General features: G+C 35.4%; 2 protein-coding genes and 1 pseudogene across 2 annotated transcripts; 1 reads left to right on the top strand and 2 right to left on the bottom strand.

The window, feature by feature from the left end:
• Window positions 1–4,605: 4,605 nt before the first annotated feature.
• On the top strand, window positions 4,606–7,531 carry LOC120216188 (NAC domain-containing protein 37-like). Its single transcript, XM_039213681.1, has 4 exons — window positions 4,606–4,720; window positions 5,828–6,054; window positions 6,261–6,532; window positions 6,888–7,531. The coding sequence occupies exons 2-4, from the start codon at window positions 5,901–5,903 to the stop codon at window positions 7,512–7,514; spliced, it is 1,053 nt and encodes a 350-aa protein (XP_039069612.1). The 5' UTR covers window positions 4,606–4,720; window positions 5,828–5,900; the 3' UTR covers window positions 7,515–7,531.
• Window positions 7,532–11,661: 4,130 nt separating this feature from the next.
• On the bottom strand, window positions 11,662–13,080 carry LOC120216185 (annotated as a pseudogene).
• Window positions 13,081–13,569: 489 nt separating this feature from the next.
• LOC120216198 (WEB family protein At3g51220-like) lies at window positions 13,570–14,424 on the bottom strand. The gene is made up of 2 exons (XM_039213688.1): window positions 14,269–14,424; window positions 13,570–14,100 (listed from the first exon to the last, which is right to left on the bottom strand). The coding sequence occupies exons 1-2, from the start codon at window positions 14,413–14,415 to the stop codon at window positions 13,606–13,608; spliced, it is 642 nt and encodes a 213-aa protein (XP_039069619.1). The 5' UTR covers window positions 14,416–14,424; the 3' UTR covers window positions 13,570–13,605.
• Window positions 14,425–21,850: the final 7,426 nt, after the last annotated feature.

The raw sequence follows: 21,850 nt of genomic DNA, 5'->3' as shown, positions 1-21,850 counted from the left end.
ATGAAATAATTATGCCAAATGATAGAGAATTTCAAGTAGATTAATTCTCTATATACAAAAATCAATCCAATAAGCTTTAAAATGAAATTCACAATTTTGGCTTAACATGGAAAATAGACATTAATTCCACTTATCCATAATAAATTTTATTGCTCTAAATTATGTAAATAATATTTACCACCTTTTTCCATCATCCTTCACAATATCTCGAAGTTTCGCTCAATCTGATTATCTGAATTTCTATCAGACTTTACAACTTTATAACTTTTAATACAAATTCAGAATTAAAATTACGATTCCCACAAAAACATAAATTTCTTAATAAACTATTCATTTATGGTAACTTCTAAAAATTACATTTTTGGTCTCTGAATTTTTACACAAAATTTATACTTTAGTCACTAAACTTTTAAAATTTATATTTTGGTCACTAGCCAAAATTTGAAGTATTAGATACCTAACATTACGTGACCACCATATGTTCAAAGCTGGAATAATCGCATGACAACTAGAAGAAATTGCTGTCGGTATCGAGGGCTACAAAAAATGATAAAGGTGACTTTTGTAACTTCAATGAAAAATAAAATAATAATGTCTTAAAATTAAATATAACATATTTTTATTTAATAAATAATACTAATAATTAATGATATTTTTATATTTATTTTTTAATATTTTTACATTTTAAATTTTAAATTATTATATTTTTTAAAAAGAACTTAAATTTTAAAAAAATCAATTTGACATTTGAATTTAAAAAATAATTTAATTAATTAGTCGCGTCATCAATTATATCATTAACATCGTTAATTATCACGTTAACATTGTGGATCATCACATCAGTATCATTAAGTGTCATATTAATATCGTAATAGTGAACGGTAAAAAACGTTGGTTAAAAGGCTACATTGAGTGAAAAAAATCAAGGATCATATTGATCTTTTTAGAAAAATAAAAAGACCTTAGACCCCTTTTACTTTTCTAATTAGAATTTTAATCGAGTTAAGTTTAAGAATGTTTCGTGTTTAAAATTTTTAAAACTTAAGTTGAACTTTAATCTTCGATTTTGAATGGAGTTGCACTTAACAATTTTAAACTTAACTCACTAATTTTCGTATCGAATTTAAATTTTTTTGAATCAATCAAATTCAACCGTACTCAAGCCGTTTATAACCTAAATTCAACTATCGCTTATAGAAAAATATCATTTGTATCTCGACGTCTTGATGGTGGATTCTAGTTGATTGGTGTTTGTCTTGTGGTACTCTTTTGGTGATGTATGGATGTTTTGTTTCTGTTTATTTTGTTGTTCAGTTGTAAAATTATTATAAAGTATACTCTTTTTTTCTATCAGGATTAGAGTAAGTTTTTAACGAACACTTGGCAATAACCCTTTTTCTCACCCAAAAAAAATCATTTGTATAACAGCTATCAAAAGCTTGTAAAAAACGGATTAAGGAAGCAAAAAGTTAAGGCAACACGGAATCACACCTTTTTGACAAACCCTCAGAAGACTAGAAGCCAAACATCCATCACTTGGCTTTGCAACATCCAAGGATCTTACAGGTCAACAGTGAACTCACACGCGTCGTAATCTGGGCCTCCCACTTGCGACCCCGTCCATCAAACACGATCATTAACCACGAGTAAAACACCACGGACCCCATCATCTGCTCACCTGTGGCCATCTATTTTCTTTCCCTGGCACCGGCCCCCATTCCCTCAGAGTTCCAAGTTAAGAAATGTAGTCGAACTTGTATTACTTTATAGCTTACAAATCATAAAAGATATTGCAGGCGCCCAACTAATCAATATCTGACATATTATAGCACAATACTACTACTAACTACTACTCTGTCAGTAGATATTTTCACTGATCAAAAGCCCGGTTCAAGGTTACTGTGTAAACCATTTGAGAAGGAATTGTTAGTTTGGGTGCAAATTCTCAATCAATCAGTAGCTTTTCCAAATTATGATGATGACGATAATAATGTATGAAATAGCCACATGATATCCACTCTAATTCACATGATGGTCAATAATCACCTCATAGAATCGCATATTACTGATAATATTATCTTATTAATTCCATAAAATAACTACACAAAAACCAAATGGGAATAAACCAACAAGTGCAAAATATTTTGATTCTGATTGATAAGAAAGATGCAATATTTATATAAAAAAATACAAGCTTGGGTACTGCAATCATGGTTGATGCCCCCTTTGGAAGAAGCCTTGTGTTTCACACCTTATAAATAAATAAAGGAAAAAAAGAGTTGAAGCAAGTCGAGTTATGAGTGTGAAAAACACAATGTTTTTAAAACCGGACTGAACATTGAATTGGTGAATATATCGATTCACTGGTTCAACCGGGTTCAACCGCGGTTGAACCTGATTTTATATAAAATAATTTTTTTTAATTTTACATAATATTCAAAGCAATATTAATATATATGTAACACTTTTTTTAAGTTTACAATATTAAAAAGTATAAAAAGATCACAAGTTATAACATATATAAATTAAAAACCATAAAATCAAGTGAAACAAAATGATTCAAATCAACTACAATATAATATTTAAGGTAAAACATATTAAATAATAAATATAATTATATAACTATAATAAAAAAATAAAATTGGGGCTTAAAAAAATCATAACAAATGATGTCATTTGATTTAATTTTTTTTTAAAAAATAATAATTTCACATGGCTAAGAAACATAGAAGAGCATCCCAAAAGTTTAAAGAGTAAAAATATGATAACAAAACAATCTCACATGACTAAGAAACATAGAAGAGCATCCCAACTTACTTCTATAAATAATAGAGGTAATTTGACATTCAAAATCATGGAGCCTTTTAGTGAGCAAAGAACGAACTATTTTTTCGCTTCAATTGAGCTCAAATTTAGGCTTCAATCGAACTTCTAATTTTTTTTTGAGTTCGAGCCTTTTTGAGTTCAAGTTTTAATATTATATTTCGAGTACGAGTTGAACTTGATAATTTTTAGCTCGTGAGTTTTTGAGTCAAGTTGAGCTTACTTTTAAAGTTTTCGAGTTCGAGTCGAGCTCAGCAATACTCGAATTTGACTCGGCTCGTTGAACAAACGACGTCGTTTGGTTTAATTTTTTTTTAAAGAAAAAAAGTGAACCGACGGTTCAAACCGATTTTGCCTGTTTTCAGTCGGTTCACCATTGTTTTATCGGTTTTCAACTGGTTCATTGTCAGTCCAGTTTTGTGAGGTAACCGGATTGGACAGGCCACCGGTTCACAGTTCAACCGATTAAACCGGCTGATCCGGTCCGGTTTTGATAGCCATGGAAAAACATGAATTTGGAAGGGTAAGGTGGTGTTTTTGGATTGAGAAAGGGAAAAAGAAACAAGTTTGGAGGGTGGTCGATGTCTTAAACAGGAGTGTTGTGATCCTAATAGGACCCTCCCGGGATCTCCTCTTTTGTTGGTTACGCTAACTCCTATAATATAACGCTGTATATGAGAGAAGGGTTATTTGTTTGCGGTTCACCGCCCCAATTTTGATGGTGGGGTTAATGGATTCAATGATGAGGTCCGCCTCATGATTGGAGACCGCAGCCGACCCACCACCGTCCTACGTGGACGTCTTTTCCAGTTATTTCTTACCAAATTTAATGTCAAGTCGTTTTATCACTTGTCCCTATCGTATTCTATTCACGCTTGTGCAGAATTTTTTAACAGAGACAGAGGCAGGTAGTATAACTAAAAAAAAATAAAAATATCTAAAATTATAATAAAAATTTAATTATTATCACAAATTAAATATATAATTTAGACATTTTATTTTAATATTAAAACTAATCAATCTAGATCTAGATAATATAAATATCATACGTGAAAAAGAACCAAACACATTTGTGAATATAAACAATTATATAAACAAGCTTTCAAATGAGTTTATTCGTGAATATAAATAAACCAAACACATATTTATTCGTGTTCTTTCATTTATTAAATGAATATAAAAAAATTTGTTCATACATTTTTGTTTAGTTTAATAAACGAATGTTATATGAACAATTCATCAAACATTATATTGATTAACAACCCTAAGTATAAGATTAAAAATATGCTTAAAGAGCATAAACATAGTAGCTAGATATAGGAAAACCATTATCGACCAATTCTGAATCGTGGAAATTAATGATTTTGTTCAAGTTATATCATATGTATGTATTATTTGTTCAACAAATCTTATTATATAAAAGCTCTATTCGAATTTAAGTTAATATATATTGATTAATTATGAGGATATCTGTTCAAATTTTTATTATTTATGACGGTAGTTATATGGTATATATATATATGGTGAGCTAGTCATATATAGGAAAGAGAAGACTTTGGATCGAAGTTGATAAGAAATGCAGTGAAAGAAGGAGGGTTTAAACATTTGCGAGAAAGGAAAGGTAAAGACATGAGTTTTGTCAGATGAAAAAAAGCTTAGCAAGTTAGGTATGCATTGACGTAAGCCAAGTGGGGGCGGCCATCAACCATGCGCAATTGAGCGGTCCTCCCCCTCCCCCTCCCCTTCTTATATTCTCTTCCTATTTTGTCTCTCTATTCTTCGATTCTGACCCTTTTCATTTCCTCTCTTTGTCGTCTTCTTCCTCATTCCTTCTCCATCTCAACTCATCAAAAACCAATAATTAATTAACTCCACCGCCACCTAACTTAATATCCAGGTAAGCTTCTACATTTGCATGTGAAAAAAATCTATTTTGTCATGTCAGCTGGTTGTCTTGCCTCGATTACAAGGTTTTTCTTATGTGTTTTTGCGTATGTTTCTTCCTCATTTAGCATATTCTGACATTAGTCATTAACTTCCAATGAAGAACCCTTGTTCCTTCTATCAGTTGTTCTTACATCAAAGGAAAAAGAAGGGTCGGCTTTGCTATTAAAATTCTCGACAAATAGACAAACTTGACAGAATCCTTTCGTTTGCAATGAGACAAACTTCTGCAACTGCAAGTGGAGTTCGGTTTTTCTCACCTCTAATTTCACTTTTTTAAGGCTTTGATCCATTCAAAACTGTCTCTCTCCTTTCGCCTCTCAAGAAGAAAAGTTCTTTTTCTTTCTTTGGTATCTCAAACAAACGCATGCTTAATGGTGATGGCGTCATCCACCTTTGTCCATTATTCAACTTTCTAATCAGCCATAGAACAACTCAAAATCCCTAACTTAAATGTGTTTTATACTGATCTTTCTTTGATTAATTTATATGTTTTTAACAAAAGGTAACCTTTTTTGTTTCAAATCCTTTTGGTTAAAAAATTCTCTTGATGTGTATGTATGCATTCTTGAAACCGTCTCTTTTCTTTTAAAATAAGGAAAAAATTGTTATTAGTGAGTAGATTTTTAGATGAATTCAAACTTCCAAGGTAATAAATGGACTAAAATGATAATTTGACAAATTATTTTACTAATAGTTTTAGTAATGGAAACCCCGTTCTTGATACATCATTCCCACCTTTCACCAACACAAGAAAACATCATTAGCACAAACATGTAGTTGTCCGTTCCAAGTATTCTCTCTCGGTTTTCATAAAAAAACAAACCAAACTTTTCATGATTCTTTTTCTTTTCCCCTTTTCACATCTATGAAACAATGGGTTTCGTTTTATAACACGCGTTAAATTTTGTTTCCAAGAGAGTGATAAACATGGGGTTGAGCCCGTTGAGTGTTAATCACTACCGATCACCAAATGAGCTATAGCCTAGTAGCCAATGATCATTACGAGACTTTATTTTTATTCTCTTTTCTAAGTTTTCTTTTATTGGTTATGATTTAGAGATGATGAAGTTATAAAAGAGTGGTCTCTAGCTACTGCTAATATCGGGGAGGTGGAATCAGTGAAGTGATCTATGGAGTCGTGTGTCCCACCCGGATTCCGGTTCCACCCAACAGACGAGGAGCTTGTCGGGTACTACCTGAGGAAGAAAGTATCATCGAACAAGATCGATCTCGACGTTATCAGAGACATTGATCTCTACAGGACCGAACCATGGGATCTTCAAGGTATAGTCATCTTATCTTAGGAATTCTGTAAGCTCAGTTCTTCACTCTGGGGGTGTTTTTTTTGGGGGGAGGGGGTGGTTGTTAAGATCCAAGCTAGCTAGGGTTCCTCATTTGCATGAGAACATAATGTTAACCCTAAACTGTGTATATCAGTATATGCGTGTCTTATTTTTATATAAGATGTGTGTGTTATTGGCGATGAGCAGAGAGGTGCCGGATCGGGTACGAGGAGCAAAACGAGTGGTATTTCTTCAGCCACAAGGATAAGAAGTATCCAACGGGGACGAGAACCAATAGAGCGACCATGGCGGGTTTCTGGAAAGCAACCGGGAGAGACAAGGCTGTTTATGATAAATCAAAGCTGATTGGCATGAGAAAGACTCTGGTTTTTTATAAAGGAAGAGCTCCAACTGGTCAGAAAACTGATTGGATCATGCATGAATACAGGCTTGAATCCCACGACAACGGACCCCCACAGGCAAGCATATGCATATATATATATATATATATATATATATATATATATATATATATATATATGGTCGTCCAACATTATAAGTAACTTTGAATAGCATCGTTGACTCAACTCAGTCCAAAGAAAGGGTTAGGCTTCCATTACTATCAGTCACCAAAGAAAAGACAGGATGCTTAGTTAAATGTCAAACATATATTATCATTTCTAGAACAATGAATCCCACCATCCCTAAGTAAATATTTTACATGCATGCTTACTTCTTTCTATTCCTTTTCTGGCACATGATCCTTTTCATGTTTCTTCTGTGTTCATCTGTTTTTTCAAAGGCCAAATCATTAACTTTGATTTCTTTTTTCAGGAGGAAGGATGGGTGGTTTGTCGAGCGTTCAAGAAGAGAACCAGTACTTCTGGTCAAAACAAGACCATAGAACAGTGGGACTCGATCTATTTCTGCGATGAAGCGAGTGGCATCAGCACCATTGTCGATTCGATCGATCACATTTCGAGGCAGCAACCCCATAATTTCGAACCTCCGAATATGTTGTGTAAGCAAGAGATAGATGCGGATCACTTGAACTTCGTCCACTATGATCAGTTCGTCCAGGTTCCTCAGCTGGAGAGCCCTTCTCTGCCACTGATAAAGAGGCCGAACTCGATATCTCTAATATCAGAGAATAATCATGACAAAGAAGAAGAATATCAGCAGCAGCAGCAGAAGAACGAATTATATTGCGACAACTCGAAGAAAGTGACTGACTCGAGAGCCCTCGACAAATTCGTAGCGTCTCAACTGAGCCAAGAGATCAGATACGGTGGCGATGAAGGTGTTTCGAGCTTTGAAGCCAATAATGACAGTAACTCAGACATGGCATTGCTGTTATTACATGGTAGTAGTAATGGTGGAGAAGAAGGGAATTACAAGTTGAACGAGTTCTCGAATTCAAGTCCAGATTTTGATATTGGATTCTGCGTATTTGATCAATGAAGATCGCTTAGTATATTATAAACGTTTGATGCGTAAGACGTTTAGTTTTAACTTCTTGTAAAAATATGATTTTGTAACGACTGAAGGAACTCTCTTACATAAATCATCTCTAAACTTGATTTTCCTGGAAACCAAACATGGTGGGGAAGATAATAGCAAGAACAAAATGAATCTCTATACAAGAAAAATAGTAAAAGCAATATATATTTTAATAAGATATTAAGAACACACATGGATATAGAAGAGACATTGATTGATTTAAATGTGTGAAATTAGTAGGTCCATGGCTTGTCTCGCATGCGCCGGACATGCATGCCTAAACAATGTGATCTTTGCTCACAAAATATAAGAACACGATGAAACTAAAAAAATCATTTCATAACTAGTTTTCAAAAAATATAACCCGTCTAGTAATATAAATGATATTAATTTAATAGTTGTGCCTGTCGGATGTATATGTACTATATACATACTAAGAAAGTTCAGAACATATACTACCTTAAAATCATTCCAAAGTATTAAGAAAATTGATCTAACTGTTAATTATTATCATTTAAGTAAGGGTTAACTACTTGATTGATCATGTAACGCCCCGAATCACAGTTAATAGTTCAGGCTAACCCGAGAGAGAATTAAATAAAATCCAACAGGCTTACGAGAAGCTTTTATCACAATTAGGAAGTGAATTGGGCTTGGGTTGAGTCCAAGATGAGATAAAAAAGAGTATTTTTGATTTGAGGTTAAACTAGGAAGGTCTAAAGCTGTAATTTTCCCTAAAAGTCTTCTAAAGGTTGGTTGCTCTTTTATGAATCTTATGTCACCGTGGGAATCACCCCACTTCATCCTTATCTTCTTTCTTATTTCAAAACACCCTCTCCTCATCTTCTTGTGAGTTAAAGGTGGAATCTTTGTAGGCCATTAATCCTACTCGAATTTGTTAAGGTAAAAAAGGTCATTTATATTCCTAGAGCTTTCTTTTGAGCCCTCCATCTTCACAAATGATTAAGGTAGCCATAGGAGAGATTTAGTGGGGTTTTTGGGTTTTTAGAACCTTAAGCTGATTCTAGCTCATTTTTGATGTTTAGAATCACTTTTCTTCCTCCCAAAATTCTTTAGATGAGTTATAACTTATTCCTTGTCGTTTCTAGTGAGAGAAGTGGGTGAAGGCTCCAAAAGAGAAAGTGGTGTTTGGGTGAGCCTTAAGTTGATTCTTCAGTTTCTAGGTGCAAGGTAACACACTTCTAACCTCTCTTTACTGTTTGTAGATTAACATGTGTAGTTTTGTTGTTTGTATGAGTGCATGAGTCACTTGGGTGTATTTGGGGGTTCAAAACATGAAAACGAGAATTTGTTATTATCCAAGCATAAAGTAATGATATTTTGTAACCCTTGATCACTAAATAAGCTTTAAACACCGTTTGGGGGTCTTGGGGACACCTTAGGAGTTTTTGGGATGTTTTAGATGAGAGAAAACATTTTTCTGGGTTAAGGGTATCGATACTTTATTAGTATCGATACCGCTAGTCGAGAAGGGGAAAATTCAAAGGGGTTTGTAAAGAGAGTATCAATACCCCATCAAAGAGTATCAATAATTTTCAATGGATATCGATACTCAGGGGCCTAGTATCAATACTCAGGCTTGGTCAGATTCTAGTGGCCAATTTTGGTATCGATAATAATACTCCTAGTAGGGGTATCGATAATGGCATATTTTTTTAAAACATCGAAAGCAATTTTTGTATCGATACTCATGAAGTATCAATACTAAGGAGGGAAAATATTGATACTCCCAAGATGGATATCGATACTGAGGCTTTTTGTAGAACATTGAAAATAAATTTGGTACTGATACTCGAGAAAGTATTGATACCTTAGTAAGGGAAGTATCGATACCCAAGGAGGAGTATCGATACCATCGTAGAAATTTGGGGTGTAAGCCTAGTTTGAGTGGGAAGGACGAAGCGAGGGTTTTTGATGAAGGGAACCTTTCAGTAAGCTTACAAGTGAAAACCCTAAATAAATTGTGTGATAACATAAGATCTTAATGAGGTAAGATTCCATAAGACTTATTCCTTTGTTTGAAGATTGAGAAATGATGAGGATATCAGAGTCACTTTGTATAACATTTGTATGATAGAACGAGGATTATCTGAATATATCCAAATTAGTGTTTGGGCACTTAAAATGCTAGTTGGATGTTGTACTGATGTTAAGTGACCCATGCACCACCTGAGTACTCGAAAGGAGTAAACTAGCTTGGCAAGGTACCAATGCTATGTGACCCAAATCTAGCCCAGGATATTGTAAGATAGTGATGCTACGTGATCCATATCTTACTCAAAGTACCCTTAGTAAGCAAATAGGTGTGTGAGTTCCGTGATGCTATGGTGACCCCGAGTTATACTATGATGCTTACTTTCGTTGTGTGATAAGTATACGCATGATTCATAATTGTGCACGTAGCATGCTTATATATTGAATGCATGTAGCATAGTTGGGTTATTTGTGTGGAACTGAGCTTGTGAGTTCAACGTATGAAATGTGTTTCCATGCGCAGGTTCTTAGGTGCCAGTTCGAGCAGCTCGTAACCAAATTCAGGAGTCCAAACCAAGTCAGCTTCTAGAGTACGTATTGGGTATTATATTGGCATGTATTATCATAAACCCTTATGTAGTATCAAGTCGTAACTATATTTGAATACTATTATTTTAAAATCTATTATTGGAAGCTCCCCATATTGTGTAAACCTACTATACTTGATATTCTTATTTATTGTATTTAAAAAATCAGTATAATAACAAATAAAACCTTCAATTTTTTCATATTGATTAATTTGGTCTTGATCTTAAAATTTTCAAACCTCAATGTTTACAAGATGTTCAATTTGATTTGATTTTCAACTCCTTTACACCATTATCCCTCGACGGAACATTCCATCCAAAAACCTTCTTCAATCAAAACAATCTCCATCAATGCATATATAACACATTACCGCTTAAATAGACTATCATCTCCATGCAGTCACCCTACCTATTACACCGGTTGCAATGAACCCCGTATATGATGAACATGAACTAATGAACAATTTACTTATAGAAGAATAATATTGAAAGATGGCGAATTCTGTCTTTTCTAAATAAATAAATAAATCTTAAAAAAACTCCATTATCAGCATACTTGCAAGCTGTCTCGCAAGGTTAGCTTACTTGGCAAGAAACTGTAGTCTCACAGTATCGATGACCAACCGAATATTAAAACATCGAGAGTTGTCAGGTGACAAGGTTTGAGATGTAAGACCGAGTGTAACTCATGCATATGGGGGCATAAATTTAGTGTTGTGAAGTTCATGTACAGCTCTCTAACACCTTTGTGCTTATAATTTTAAACACAGGATTAAGGATTGCATATCAGCCTTTCATTTGTTATAACAGACGAAATATTTCCCGTGTTTGAAGTACCACAACCTGGCCTTAAATAGTTACATAACGTGATCTTATGACTGATTCCTTTATATTCCCTTTCGAAACAGCTAGCAAACATATAATCTTGCATGCCAAACCCAGAACAAATATGTGATAAGATAATGGCTAACTTTATTGCTTTGAATGTATAAGTGATATGACTATACGTGATCACCTTTAATTATGGTGAATATCGTGATGAATATAGATTACAATGAAAGCCAAGATAACAACTGTAACGTTGCCAGTTTCCGTCACTGTTAAACCCCTTCTCATACCATCTTCCAAGTACAATAAAGCTAATATTTATTCATTCTGCGATGGATAAAACAAATGGCTACGAATCTGACATGTAGACTCAAACCAACAGATACAATCTAACTGGAACTGGAACGCATATAAAGCCATTGTTGAGAGCTTACATGGAAAGCAAAGGCTAAATGGATCATGATAGCATGAACAATGGCCATTCGAGTCCTTAAAAGCACCGATCATCGATGGAGAAGCGTACATCTCTATAAAGGAGGTAGATACAACTGATCTTCACATGTTCCATCAGAATTCAATTTGTGTTACCCCGGTATAAACTTGACTAGTGAACTCCAATAATAACCTATCACGATCATCTACATTTTGTAACTAGAGGCATCGCTTCAATGGTAGAGAGGCATTGTATCTATATCAGTAGCAGTCTACTGTCTTCTCAGCTACGAATTTGCCTATGCAGAGCACAACAAGTCCCACCTCACAGTTCACTGGCTGGTGTTGTTGCGTCAGCTGGAACAGCGCACCAGGCACTACAGTCCAACAGGCAATAGAGTGAGGTAGCTGGATCATACATTTGAAGCACTTAAGGCCATCACTTTGCGTTGTTCATTCATGGCCAAAAGCTGAGCTTCTTTCTTGTCGAGAAGTGAAGTCAACCTCACATTCTCTTCCATAAGCTTCTGAACTTCAGCCTCTTTCTGTTTTTTCTCACCCTCTAGCTGTGTTGTCTTCGCAACTAGTCTGGTTAAGAACAGTACTAAAAGTCATTCCATGAATAAGATACCGACTAAAAAGAATCTTCTGCACAAGACAGATACACAAAAGTATTGTTGAATACCACCACTTCCCAGCACATCCACCCATCTACCAGATGCAAAATGCAGTTTTGCTCGTGTGAAAATAGTTGCCGCTATCGTGCATTTCCAATCAAATTCATGACTATAATTACATCTCCTAAAATAGCAACACTAGCAAAAGATAGGACACCTAAAATTAGACACCTCAGTTGTAGATAAACAACATGAGAAAGGCAACCTAGCTTCAACCAAACATATCAAAGAATAAGTGAAGTCAAGGAGATTACAGAACACAAATATCATACTGACCGTTCAAAGAGCCTCTCAATTGTTTGAAATTGCTTCTCTGATGAAAGAAGGGTTTCTCTTACACTAATGAGACTACTAACATAAGATTTCAGAGACTCAAAATCCTGCTTCACACGAGAAAGCTCCTGTTCATTTTCAGTAGCTCGTTGCCTCTGTCTAGAAGTTTCTTCGACCAAGTCCTCAACCCTATGCCTCATTTCATTAAGAACACTATTTGCAGCCAGAGCAAACCTTTCCATATCTTCTAACTTCATCGACATATTCTCAATTTGGACCGCCTTCTTTTTAATTTCTTCCTCACCTAAAGTTACCTTTTCTTTCTCAAAAGCAGGTTTCGATTCTGCCATGATGACCCTCTTAACAAAAAGTTCCATTACATCCGACACCATTGCACAAACTTGATTAATTCTCCAATATAGGCTCCATCTTTTGCATCCATGAACCTTGCTGTCTACGAATTCCAATCCATGTTTCATCATCCAAACAATCAAATGAAGAAAGATCAACGCTCCTTGACCAGCCAGATAGCGGTATACCTTCTTTATCCACAATCCCCATCCCTTCCAATACTTTGATGCCACATAATCTATGGGCTAAACCAGGAACGGCCATTACTCTTGCTTTAGATTTCAGGTAAGTCAATAATGTTGCTGTAGTGTTCACCCTTCCACAAAGAACATCCAACTCCTTTGACTCCTCCTCTGACCCCTCTATGCAACCCTTTACCTTCATAAAAGTGTAAAGAAGAAAAATATTAGACATATTTTTAACCAAAAAAAAAATTAGACACCAAAAGTCAATTTAAAATATAGTTTAGTCGCCCAAAGGTGTATTAAGCCACAAAAATATAATTACTTGGAAGTGTTGTTATGACTTCATTTAACAAATGTTAACGACTATCAGCTTTCACTGTGTCTGATACTCCAATATGTGTTTGGTTCCTTCGTTATCTTTTATCAGAACACGCTAATATTCACGTTGAGTATAATTTGTAACATTATAATATAATAAAAGGACTAAAATCATACTTAGATCTTTATTTTCCGAATATATTTTGAAATATAAGTACAATTTATAACCTCTTTGTTCAAACTAACGAGGCAATAAAACATACACCCAATAATAGAAAATTTGATTTCAGGGCAATGATCAATGATTATAAGTTTATTACAGAAACCTCCAATTGCATTTGTCCTGGTGGCAACCCCAACAAAGGTAATATACCCAACAAGCAAATTGTACCTGCAAGCTCAACTACTAATGCCTTTGAAAGTCATTTGTTCTAGGGGACTGATCATCTTCTCGACTTCCTTTCTTCTTGGCAAAAAGCCATCTAATCATGGAGATCGTTGGCTTCCTTCCTACTTTCTTAACTGGTTTTCCCACCATTTCCTCTTTGTTGACAACAACTTGAGCTAATGAAGGAGGGCTTGCAGATTTCACGTATCTCTTCTTTTGGAACTCATCTGCAGGCTCTTCATTTTGAGTTATGAAACTCTTTTTGGATGACTTTTCCATGAACTTGAACTCTTCTTTCTCAGGCTCAAATCGCTGCTTCTGAAACTCCTTTTCCCTGAACTGCAAATCTTTTTTCGTTCTTTCAAGCTCTTCTTTTAATGCTTTTATGCTGCATGACATCAAGTCGCCTTCGTCTTTGGTCCTTTGCAGGCTATGCTTTGTTTCTTCTAGCTCGGACGTTAATACTGCAATCTTGGATTGGCCTTTTCCGCTTTCTCCTACTTCAACTCTCATCTGACAATACAAGAGTACCAAATATGGATATAGATAGTACGTCATAACCTCGTATTTATATACATATGTATAATATACAGTGTTATCAGGTATTTGATATCGATATGTACAAACTTAGCACAAACAATGCATGAATTATTTTATACAAGTATAGGAAAAAGAGACAACCTCTTTGAGCTTGTTGCCATAAATTTCTGCAACCAAAACTTTTTCTCCGAATAACATGACAGCCTCCTTAACCGACCGAAAGGGAGGTCGGGTATCGATCTCCGCCCGTCTGACAATGGTGACGCCGCCGACATCCTCTGCCTCCATGGCTGTAGAGAAAAGTTTAAGCGCACGTGGAAGTGCAGTGAATGAGTTTTGATCAGGTGGTGAAAAGAGGTCCTTTTATGAACACATGAAAAAAAGTGAAAGGGTCGTTAGAAATGGAGTTTGATGTAATTAGCTCAATAAAAATAGATCATGTGTATTGGAGTTTTAAGTTTCTTGGCGTCCACTTCACTGGAATTTTGTTAATTGAAGTTGACATGGGGTGGTTGGATTGGATCATCCATCCATGTTTTTGTTTGATTCTGGTTAGTTTAATTTCTAATAACGTGTGAAAGTGAAACTGAAAGCATACCCTTTTGCCTCTTGATTAGGACATGCCTCCTTACTTGGTGGCGCACCTAGATATGCGGCGTTTTTACCCAAAACTCGCTCAAACAATCAATAATTATCTGTCAGACACTATTTTCCCAAATATTACCAATCTAACATCCTTTCTGACATAGTGATAATAAAGCGCGTTTCAGGATACGCGCCTCGCAAACATGGACGGAAGAGGCGGATCATGAAGCGTCCCTTCCTAGGGTTCTGTCCGAGTTAGTGCCACGGTGGAAAAACACAGATTGTAATCCGCGCTTTCGCAGGATTTTCTGACACGTTAGGGAGGCGAGATCATGAAGCGCGCCTTCGATTATTCCCCCTCAATTATTGTCCATTTTATTATTACCGCAATTGCCTTAAATCTCGGACGACCCCTCCCCCTTCTATTATAATTCTCGCCTTCACGGGGAATTTGACACGAGACAAAAGACGCGAATCATTAAATTACCACTTACCCCTTTGATACCGCCCAACCGACCGTCCCCCTCCCCACTTCCTCCTATAAATACCCACTCCTACAACACTCAAACTACACTAAAAAAAATTTATTATCTTTCTTGTCAATTCTTATAGCAAGCTTTAACTAAGTTTTACTATCAATTTTAGAAGCTATACTTTTTTATTATATTATAATTATTTAATAGTTTATTATTTTATTATTATTTAATTTACTAATTTTCTTATTACTTTTTGTAGTTATAAAATGGAAGGTGAGTTGTTGCGTTTAGATAAGAATCATATCTCGAGTCATTTTACCGATACGGTAATAATTTTAAATTGTGTTATTTTAATTATTGTGAATGTTTTATTTATTTTTAGTATTAGTTTATATTTTAATTTGTATATTATTTATTTAATTAGGGGAATTATCATATATTAGATCTATTTATTTGTAACGCTATGTTAGAGATACCGAGTCGTGTCTGGCCGTATTTAGCTAAGGTTGGATTCGGTTACATAGAGAAGACACTGTAACCTTGAATCCAACCTAATTTCTGCAGTGATTGAGAGGTGGAGACTAGAGACATACACATTCCATCTTTCGTGTGGGGAGTGCATTTTTATGTTGGAGGGTGTTTCCATACATTTGAGGCTTTCGGTAGATGGGGATGTTATTTCTGGTGTGGCGGATGGTAATTGGCATTCCTTGTGCGAGGAGTATCTTAGATGTATCCCGCCTAATTTCAACGGTGGTCGAATACTATTATCATGGTTGGCTACAAATGTTCAATATTTAAATGAAGACTGTTCAAAAGAAGAGGCTAAAATATTTTCCCGGACTTGCATATTACAACTCATAGGAGGGATCTTGATGCCTGATAAATCTCGCAACCAAGTTCATTCTATGTGGTTGCGTCACCTCGAAGATTTTCACGTTTCCGACGGACTCAGTTGGGGCTCAACAGTTTTGGCATCTCTGAATAGAGAAATGTGTTGGGCAACTGATTATCCGAAAAATGCTATCGGCAAATGTCTCCTTCTTCTCCAATCATGGGCGTGGTATCGCATGCACTTTTTTATGTTCGGTCATGAATAACCTGTTAGTCTTCCCGTTATTGTTGAAGTAATTTCAATATTGAGTTCGTATATAAATAATTTTTTTAAGCATGTAATGAAATAATTTTTTTACATTGAATAGGTGGTCATGTACAAGGAAAAATCATCGTGATATACCAGATGAATTGAAAGAAATTCTGTTACTCATTTATCAGAAGGCTGGTACAGAGGTATGCATTTAAATTTTATTATTTACGTTTAATTATTTTTACATAATTAGAATATTATTTTGATAAAAATTATATATATTTGTTTTAGTTTGAATGTACTCTTTATTCTACTCAAGAAATGAGGCTTTGCATCCCACCTCACTTGAGTGACTCATTAGATGTATGGATGGCAGTGGTCCCTCTGATATATTATGACATTATCGAGTGTCATACTATTGATCGCGTGCTCTGCCAATTTGGTTTCGTACAACACATTTCTTAAGCACCTAAATATCTCGACAATATGCATAACATCGATAGACGGGCAAAAATGATGTCAACTGGCTGCTGAAGCATAACAAGTGGATAATGATCTGGGAGGATCAACGTGGACGTATTCCCCCTAGGGAGTCAATTTATGTGGATCATTATTCAGTTACGGGTGACTATTATGAGTGGTTCAACACGAACAGGAAGTCATTCCTACTTTCCAAGAAAGCACGAGGCAGGAGCATTCATCAGCATCAAGAAAAGCGTCCACCATCACAATATCATCGTCCCCCAACTCGTGGGCAGAAGTAGGCGATTTCGGCTCGTCCTCACCTGCATCACTAGAACCATCAAAGCAACCACTATCTACACTAATTTACATTCCCAGCCTACCACTATACATGGGTACACAGCCGGTTCTGATGGCACCATAATTATTTCAGATAGCACCACAGTAGTTTCATATGGCAACGCAGTCACTTCAGATGCCACCGCAGTCGGTTCAAATGCCACTGCAGTCGATTCAGATGCCACCACTGTTGGGTTTTATGAAACCTCATGGAGAATATTATAATGGCATGCTTATATATCTAGCGTAGGTTTCATATGATGCTTATTTGGAGGGTGGTGATTTACTATGGACACAAACATATCCGGCTCAATATGGATCGCAGTCATCGATGTTGATGTTTTCACAGTTTTCTATGAGCGGTGGGATGGTTAGTCATGTACCTCCAGGGTCTTTATTCTATGGAGGTGCTACATCGTCATTCGTCCATCATTAACAAAATGTAGTTGCTATTGTGATGATGATGATGAGAGTGAGGAGGAAGAGCAGGTTATACAAAGAAACCCTCATCGAAATAGACAACTGACGCCCTATGGAACACATTCAAGACATCGATAGAGTTATTTAGTTTGTAATGTTTTTATCTGATTTTCTTTGTTTATCAGCAATTTTATTGAATTATGGACTTTTTATTTATTTTGTTTCTTAATGTTATTATTATTTAATTGTTTGAATTGTAATGTTTGTATTTAATATTTCTATTTAATTGTTTTAATTATTTTTACTATTTAGTTTGTAATGTTTTTATTTAATTTGCACTTGAGTAGCCTATTACTTGTTAATGCTCAAATGACATTAATTGAAAGTAAACGAAAATGAAATAACAAAAATTGAGATTTCATAAACTACAATTACATTGTGATGCTCAACGGTTACGTGATGATAAAAGAGATTAACATTTTTTCCTATTGTGGCCTAGGTTTCTACAATGCCCACATCTTTTGTTTTCTTTAAACGTATCTCGAGTATCCATATCACAGTGAATTCAAGAGGATTTTGGACGACCTACCTCTCTCAATAAGGACGAATATGGTACAATTGGAAGCCAATTCTGAACCTCATATAGGTCTTTCTCATTACCTATCAGGTGGAACTCAAATTCATATACCTTAAGTACGATTATAAGTTGGTATACGGGATCCACAAAATAGTTATAGCCTTGATGGGTATAAGAGCAAGCTACTATGATATGAGAGCATGTATACTTCAGAGCTTGAAAAAACCCACAGTCACACCACCTATCTTATAGATTAACTCTGAATGAGTTAGCTTCAATTCTTTGAAGAGGTCGTGGCATTTAAGTGATACAAAATAATTCATGGGTTCAAGAAAAGCTTGTTACATACATTCTATTATCCTGGGATTCAGTCTGCGCATTACCCTAAACCAACTTGGTAGTTCATTGTAAGATTAATCTCACTCGCCGTGAAATTTTTATTGGTATTCTGCTTTGCCTTTCATGCTTTCTATAGGAGACGATGTACCCATGTTGAGACTGTATAGCTAAAATTAGCACAACAATAATTATATGGAAGCTTTCTTTGACCATAGGCATGATGACTTAGTAGATAATGTCGGAGTCCAAGTTGGGATAGTCATGGTTGATCCCTCTAGCACAACATGTATAAGGACCATTATATATTATTAGTTCCCATATTTTTTTCCTCTTCCTCTTCGATACACAAACCATCCAATTACATCCGTTATCACGTTGGACACAATGGAATATATACTTTTCAGTGGTGGATTATTTGACTTTGGAGTGAACAAAATTACGAATGTTTTAGTTCTTAATTACAATCATCGCTTCTTCTTTGGATGAAAACTCCATTATGATATATAACTCACCATCATTGACTGATGAGTTAAATCTGTAGTCACCAACATTAGGCATATCCGCAAATTCTGGCCCGTATATTGCATTATAGTCAGCTTCACACATGTGTGATAGAGGTTTAGTGTGTACCGTATTCGTGGGAACTTCATCTACATCATCATCATCGGAGTCAATGTTGAACTGCGGTGATTCTGGCTCAACAAATAGTCCAGTCTCAGCACCATCCGCACATGGCTCACGAAGAGGTTCTTCTGGTGGAGATGAGGGTTCCTCTGTAATCCCGATATTTAGGTCAAATAAGCTAGTAGTTGAATGCCTTCCCCTTGAACTTGAAGGCATCGTGTCATATGGGTTTTGAATGAGTGTTGTGTCGCAGACATCTTCATATTGAGGTCGAAGTAGCTCGTAGTTGAATGCCTCCCCCTAGAACTTGAAGGAATCATGTCAAATGGGTACTGAACAAATTGTTATGTTGAGGGAATCTTCATATTAAGGTTAAAAAAATTGGCAGATGAATACCTTCCCCTTGAACTAGAACTGATGTTGCCATACGGATTGTTCGTGGAGCCACATCGGTAGAGATCGTAACAAGTTACTGATGAATGTCTCCCCATTGAACTTGATGAGATAGTACTAGGATATGGATTTCCCATTGACTAGTTAAAATCATTACACATCACTTGAGTTGGGCTGTCAACTTGATCACTTGTTGAGCCAACATATAGTGGGAGCATAATATCATTCCACAAACCGCATACACTTCAACAAATATGGCATACATTTGTGTGATAACATCTGAATTTTGATTATGAGCATCAATCATCATATCAACATCGTCATTGTTGGAGAGTTCAAATGTTGTATAAGTTAACAGATATAGTGCAATTAGAAATTTGTACTGAACTGAGGACGATCTTCTAGTACTTCCAACATGAACCTTCCTTGAAATTTTAGTGATCAGCTCATCAAGATTGATGTTTCTCTTGAATGATAAGGTGACAAAATAATTTGATACGAAGATAATTCTAGTTTCATCTTCCTGAATTTCTCCATCATTGTAAACAATAGCTGAAATACGTCTCATTTTGAGAGTTTGAAAGATTAAAAGTCTTATATCTGCAAAAACGAATAATTGTTTCTAATATATGATCATTCTCCTAATTAAATAAATAGTATACGAATTAAAATATAAACTAATACTAAAAAAATAAAAATATTCACAATAATTTACATAACCCAATTTAATATTGTTACTGTATCGACAAAATGTCTCGAGATATGATCCCGCCTTCCATTTTACAACCGTAAAAAGTAATAAAATAATTAGTACAATAAAATTTTGTCAAATAAATTAAATATTAAATAAATATAATATAATAAAGAATAATTTTACCTCCTAAAAACTGTAACAAAATCTACTTGATAGAAGGAATTTATTGAAGAAAGAATGTGAATGTAATTTTGGTGTGGTTTGATATTTGGATTCGGGGGTATTTATAGGGGAGGATATAAGTCGTTCGGGATTTAAGGCAGTTGCGGTAACAATAGAAGGGGCAATAATTGAGGGGGAATAATCGAATGCGCACTTCATGATCCGCTCCTCCCTGACGTGTCAAAAAACCCCGCGAAGGTGCTTATTACAATTCGTGCTTTTCCACCGTGGCGGTAACTCGGACAGAACCCTAGGAAGGCGCGCTTCATGATCCACACCTTCCGTCCACGTCTGCAAGGCGCGTATTCTAAAACACGTTTTATTATCACTCTGTCATAATAGGTGCTAGATCGGTAATATTTGAAGAAATGGTGTCTGACAGGTAAATATTGATTGTTTTGGGTAAAAAAGCCTAGATATGCCCTCATCATGTTTTAAAAATAAGTATATATTTAAAATATAAAATAAAATTTTAATTAATATATGATGGATATAATATTTTCCAATCAAGTCGAGGGCTAAGACGAGGACCCGGTCCATATTTCTTTACTGATGATAGCATTTTATTTGAGTCGCTTGCCCCGTATTGCTCGTAAGCGAGGCCTTTATGACACACATGTAACAATACTTGAAAAGATGTATCATGTATGGCCATTCAACCACGGAAGTACATGTACTAAAAATCATGATATCCATGTTCTCGCATCAATTTACATATTTTCTTGGTTATATTTAGGCACTAAATATCATGACTGACATCAATTTATTATATTAGTTGCTAACGTATTTAAGGCTTGGCGTTTTCTGAAACCATCCGAATTTAATTTTTTGATCCTACTTTTATGATTTTGATTAGTTTCTTTATCCTGATGAGCATAAAGTATTTGATACTTGCTAATGATTTGTCAACTTGTATTGCTCTTTTTCTTTTGTCTTCTGTTAACCTAACTGATCTTTTTCCTGTTAAGAAGATGGAGGAGATGCTGTTAAAAGTTTCTTATAGTTCTTGTGCAGGAGGCCTTCATTAAAATTTCTTTTGTCCGGTCAGAGATGGAGCCAAATACAGAGTAGGAGAGATTGATACTCCCAAATTTTTTTATCCAAGGTACTTTAGGTTCCTATCAGATTAATTTAAGTCAAATTAAGGCCCTCCAACTTTTGAGATTAAGTACTTAAAGAGTCCCTATTATTTTGAGCTTAGACAGTTGGCCCTTCTTGATATTTGATCCTAGTTCTGTTCCTGTCTCCACCAGTTATGGTTATCTTTGCTTGACTGATGACAGTGCAAGAGTAGAGAGTCATACTGAAGGCAATTTAGCAGCAGACTATCAGGTTCATCAAGTAACTCATTATGGTACTGGAATTGGATCTCATGAAGGCAGTAGTGAACCAGAGCAATCCAATATAACAAAGGGGAATGGGTAGACCGAGCTCTGCAACAAATTTCTTCAAGCATTAGTGATACTGGTGTTGGTCAAAAATGGATGCTAGCAGCCGGCGGCTAA

Source organism: Hibiscus syriacus, unplaced genomic scaffold (assembly GCF_006381635.1).
Source record: "Hibiscus syriacus cultivar Baekdansim isolate YM2019G1 unplaced genomic scaffold, ASM638163v2 tig00110159_pilon, whole genome shotgun sequence".
Lineage (NCBI taxonomy): Eukaryota > Viridiplantae > Streptophyta > Magnoliopsida > Malvales > Malvaceae > Hibiscus > Hibiscus syriacus.
This window is presented reverse-complemented; position numbering and strand designations above follow the sequence as displayed.

Bases quoted from the DNA above. Each gene is read 5' to 3' on its own strand.
- LOC120216188 (XM_039213681.1), top strand. From the start codon at position 5,901: ATGGAGTCGTGTGTCCCACCCGGATTCCGGTTCCACCCAACAGACGAG. The intron at 6,055-6,260 runs GTATAGTCATCT...GGCGATGAGCAG, and splicing joins CGAACCATGGGATCTTCAAG to AGAGGTGCCGGATCGGGTAC. The intron at 6,533-6,887 runs GCAAGCATATGC...TTCTTTTTTCAG, and splicing joins ACGACAACGGACCCCCACAG to GAGGAAGGATGGGTGGTTTG.
- LOC120216198 (XM_039213688.1), bottom strand. From the start codon at position 14,415: ATGGAGGCAGAGGATGTCGGCGGCGTCACCATTGTCAGACGGGCGGAG. The intron at 14,101-14,268 runs GTTGTCTCTTTT...TTGTATTGTCAG, and splicing joins ATGGCAACAAGCTCAAAGAG to ATGAGAGTTGAAGTAGGAGA.